The sequence below is a fragment of the Hipposideros armiger genome, unplaced genomic scaffold (genome assembly GCF_001890085.2).
Source record: "Hipposideros armiger isolate ML-2016 unplaced genomic scaffold, ASM189008v1 scaffold_922, whole genome shotgun sequence".
NCBI lineage: Eukaryota > Metazoa > Chordata > Mammalia > Chiroptera > Hipposideridae > Hipposideros > Hipposideros armiger.
In genome coordinates, this window is record NW_017732272.1 from 398,230 (window position 1) to 403,600 (window position 5,371).

Here is a 5,371-nt window from a genome sequence, read left to right on the forward strand (position 1 = left end):
AATTAATATTCTATCGGCAGTTCTTTTCTTATCTCTTGACCTCTTACCTAGAAGTATATTTATCAAATAAAACAACAGTTTAGTGAAATTGTTATTGGGTATATTTAGTGAGTAGAGCAAGATGTATTGCTCAAAGGGATGTAGAACTAAATGAGGGATTCTTTTTGAAGGCAGGGCAGACAACCCTGCGTGTTTTAATGCATCCTGAAGGCAGAATCCTATTAGCATGAAATGATAGACAATTATGATAGTTACCACGGGTAAGTGGCAGCATGGCTCTGTTCTGCTTGCTCTTCAGCCTCCTGCTGGAGCAGTGTCAATTACTCAAGTTCACAGAACATCACTAAGCCTCAGTGTGAAAGCTAAGGTCTGATATTCTTTATCTTGTGAACCTATCTCTTGGCTCTGAGCTTGGTGGATTGAAAGAATTCTTCTGTAAAAACAACTAGACTAAGGACATGAAACAACTTTGATCCAGTCCTCAGGGAGAATTCTGACTAATGTTCTCTAAAAATTTTCCTTCACCTCCAACAGTTTGTTGTATATGGACAGAGCTAGATTAAGTTACTGCCACCCAAGAAACCAAGGCATAGTAACATATCGAAATGTTAATTTGAGCTCTCTCTTGTGACTTTAGAAAGAACCCATTAATCTTATGTTTAAAATAGCAAAAGGAAACTCAAGACAAACAAGTGCTATGGAAAAGTAGAGTATGTATTTTGTCAGGATTGTTAATGAATTTACTGTGCTTGTGCCAGTGGCAGTAAATATTAAGTGGTGTAAAAATCAAAATGTCATCATACTCAGCAGTATGTCTTAGTCATACCAAATGGTGCCTGCCAGAGCAAATGAACAGCCACTCTGTAAACTTCAAATTAATTCTACAAACATTTAAGATATATTCATTAAGCACACATCAAAAATAATCAGGCATATAAAAAATCAAGATGAATGAAAAATAGGAGTAAAATGCAGTAGAAAGAGACACACATGAGTATAAGACATTGGAATTATCAAAGACAAATGTTAAAACTATACTCAGTGTATTGTAGGAGTTAAATGACAATATTGAGAACGTTGGAAGTAGGATAGGAATTATAAATAGTGACGGGGAAGATTTAGAAAAAAGTTGAAATTAAGAACTGAAAAATTAACTGAACAACATTTAAAACTTTAATGGATACTTTTAACAGCAGAATAGCAACAGATGAGAAAAAATACTGAGCTGAAAGATATATGAGAAGTAAATAAAGAGATTAAAGACAAAAGGATAAAAAGTATATATGAAAAACAAATAAGACATATAAAATACTGTAAATGGGTTTATAATGCATATAACTGCATTTAGCAAAATGGCTGAGAATTTTCTAAAGCTGAAAAAAGACATCAGACTTAAAACATTTATTATCTTCAAAGAGCTTACTTTTCAAAAACAACAATAAAAAATAGAACACATTATAATAATATCTTTGAATGGCTGAGAGGAAAAATTAAAAATGTTAATTTTATACTCAAAAAACATTTTTTTTTACAAAAGTAGGAATAAAACCATTTTATACAAACAGAATTCAATTCTAAAATTTCAACTCTAAAGGAAATACTAAAGAGTATTCGCCAAGCTTAAAGAAAGTAACTCAAAATGGAGGCAGGAAGGAATAAGACACAATGAAAACCATAAAAACTTGAGAGAATCTAGATGAACTGACTGCATAAATCTACACGTCTACAGTTTTCTAAGGTTATATTTTTATTGAATCCAAGATGTCATCAACTGTTGATGTACCAGTTATTCAATCTAATATAGTGAAATAAATTTATCAAAGATAGAAATTTAAATGAAAACCTGACAGAAGTTAGAAAACAAAGGACTATTTTGGTGATGCAATAAATGAAAACTTAAAACTACCGAATAGAAAAGAATAACAATGAAAAGTGCATGTCTCAATCTTACCAGCAAGCGGAAGATAGGAGGAAAAAATTATACTCCTTGAGAGTTTAACCACAAGCTGGTACTCATACAGTTCTATCCAAATCCATAATATCAGTGTATTGGGAAAAGACAACAACATTTAAGTGGAATGTTTCATTTAAGTAGCCTCAGGTTTGTGGTACTTCTCTTTGGCAGAAAAAATTGCTAATATTTCTTGACAGAGCTCAGCTTCAGTTCAGGCCTACAGTGATTATAAATGGACAGCAATTTGTCCTAGTCAAGACATATTGCCAATTTTAGACATAGTAAATGTGGAAAAATATGTGTCAGCGATAAGGTATGCAAAAATAATAGCAAGTAAATTGAGGAGGGAGTACATAGAGTAAAGGACTATTCTAATATTTTTATATTGCCCAGGAAGAACATAAAAAGGCCAATTAACATTAGACATGGATGAGTGAAGAATACTTGCTGTAATCTCTACAGTAACTAGTAAAATATTAGTAAAACAGTAAAATCTAAATGTAAGAAAAGGTAGAATAATAAAAAGTATTAAATCAATTCAAAAGAAGGAAGTAAAAGTACACTGAGTGGGCCATTACCTGTAAGATATAATAATTCTAAGTCTATAGTCTATATGTGTCTAATAATGTGGCTTTAACACATCAACTAAAATATTTGCAGAATTGTAAGTAGAGCCACAGTGGAAGATTTTCATATAATTCTCTCTGGATGGGAAGGAGAAGCAGCTAGAAATAAGAAATTCAATCACACTGAGTATGTTCTCCTACCACGATGAAATTAAGCTGAAACTTAAAACCAAAGGATAAGTATAAATACAGATATTTATAAATTAATAAATACATTTTGAAGTAACTCAGAGGTTAAAACACAACTCATGATGCAAAGTAGATAGTATTTTGAACTGAATGACATTGAAAATACGTTAAAATTGTAGCCTGTAATGTACATATTTGAGAAAAAGAAAGAGTGAATTACAGGAGTCAAGCATAAAAAATGTTAGAGAAAGAATAGCAAATTCAAGACAAAGAAACTGGTTGAAAAGAAATAATAAACATGAGAACTGAAATTAATGAAAAAAATTAAAAACACAGATAAAGGGAAAGAGAATTAACAAAATCAAAACTTCTTTCTTTGAAAAGATTAATTAAATTGGAAAACACACCCACTGAGATTGATAGGAAAATGAAAAAAGAAAGGTGCGACACACACACACACACACACACACACACACACACACACACACACACCGCAATAATAGAAACTTAAAAGGGGAATATAATTTCATATTCTGCAGATATGAAAAGAGAAATGAATGACAATTGCAGTGAGAAAGATTTCAACACTTTTTGATGGTTAATTTTATGTGTCAACTTGACTGGCCACACCCACATTAAACATTATTTCTGAGAGCATCTGTGAGAGTGTTCCTGGATGAAATTAGTATTTGAATCAGTAAACTCAGTAGAGTATTGCCCTCACCAGTGTGGGTGGGCATCATCTAATTCACTGAGCACCAAAATAGAACAAAAAGGTGGAGGAAGAAAGAATCCATTCCATTTTTCCTGCTTCACTTTGTGAGCTGAGACAGCTCATGTCATCTTTCCCTGCCTTGTCACTGGGTTTTACACCATCTGCTCTTGGTTCTCGTTCCTTCATACTTAGCCTGAATTACACAACAGCCTTTTTGGGTCTCCAGTTTACAGAGGGCAGATTGTGGGATTTCTCAGTCTCCACAATCCTGTGAGCCAATTCCTCATAATAAATATCCATTCAAAAATTCTTCCTCATTGTGTATGTATTTGTTAGAGCTATCAGAGAAACAGAACCAATAGGAGATCTATATAAATCTCCTTCTCTGGAGATGCTTGGCTAGTACATACACAATGAGGAAGAATTTGTAATCATGGAAGCATGAAATATGTTGAAAGTAGCTTGTATTACAAATTTGCTATGTGCAAGACACTATGCTAAGTGGTTTTACTTTTATTTCCCGCACCTCAAAATCCTGAGAGATAGATACTATTTTTAGTTTTATTTTTAGATGAGGAAGGAGACTCAGATAGTTTAAGCAACTTAGCCATTTTCACACGTGAGTGGGCCAGTCATGGACTCAAGCCAAGACCTGACTCCAAAGTCCGTGCTCTTAAGTACAGTTTTATGCTGACCAACTGTGACTGCTCCATACTGGGCAACTTCAAATAGGTGCTAGATGCCCTCCTGGTGAGAAAGCTGAAGGAACACTTGCGTTGATGGCACTAGATGGCCACTCAGTTCTTTGTAACTATGGAATCCTCCACCCCCCTTTTTTTCTCCTGGCTCACTTTTTCTTCCTCCCCAACACTATCCATCATTCTCTCTGTCTTTCTTATATATGGTCAACAAATCAGATTCTTAACTGCTTGACATGCTCTCACCTTTCTGAGAAAGGGTGTGAGCCTTTCTCTCTCTAGATACTTACAAGTAAGAAGAGAACATTGAGCCATCCTCCCAGAGCCATGGTCCGTTAGTCTGATGGCGAGAGAGCCCCATCCAAAACGATTTATTAGGTTTGAAAGAAATTTGAGTTTTTATAAATTCCTGTAGGAAAACAAACACAAATACACGTTAAGGAGAGATAGAGATAGAGATAGACAGATATAATAGACAGAGAGAGACAACAGTGAGAGACTCTTACATTGAGAAAGGGACAACAGATTGAATGACCATGCTGCAGGGTGCATGCATATGCTGGCAACAACCTAGCGAGAAGTGCCAATTCTTGAATGCCACACGCACCTCAAAAGGCATATTTCATTTCTTCAGAGTCATTATTGTTTAACTTTTAGCAAAGAATTGATTCAAAATGTCAAAATTGTACTCCATTCAACCTCCCCGACAAAATCCGAGGACAACAGGCTCCTTAGCCAATTTTCAAAGATGATTGGTCACTCTCTTTTCCTCAACTTGAATATGTAAATTTATATGATAATTGTCAATAAATGCTTCTTAGAGCTTGATGACAACTTAAAAATAAATTTGTCTGACTGCATGTTTTGTGAATAACTAATCTGGGGTTGAATGATGACATTTAAATTGTTGACAAATATAGCACCATATGGAGGCAATACAGGAAGGTCCACAAGCCACACAGACTTTCGGCCCCTTTGATTTTCTTTGCCATACATCTACTTTCATTAATTTTCATGTGAACCACAACAGTTAGGTAAGACAGGACAGAAACAAAAAAACTGAGAGCAGTGAAAGTAAATGTAGAAGGTATAAATTGTTTAGTTTATAGGGCTGTTCTTTCTTGATTATTAGCTTCTTCTCATAGCCCATCTGAGGTCTATACTTCACTCAATTGTTAGTTCCAATTTTTCTGTAAAACTTTATGGCCACAGATCTCCCTCCTTCTCTCTCTCTCTCTCTCTCTCTCTC

General features: G+C 34.5%; 1 protein-coding gene across 1 annotated transcript in view; it reads right to left on the minus strand.

Moving 5' to 3' along the window:
- Positions 1 to 5,371, minus strand: part of LOC109375255 (C-type lectin domain family 7 member A-like) — a 35,238-nt gene that overhangs the window by 20,881 nt on the left and 8,986 nt on the right. Inside the window, exon 3 of the mRNA XM_019630542.1 lies at positions 4,413 to 4,531. Coding sequence (XP_019486087.1) covers positions 4,413 to 4,531 — 119 coding nt within the window. The remainder of the gene's footprint in view (positions 1 to 4,412; positions 4,532 to 5,371) is intronic.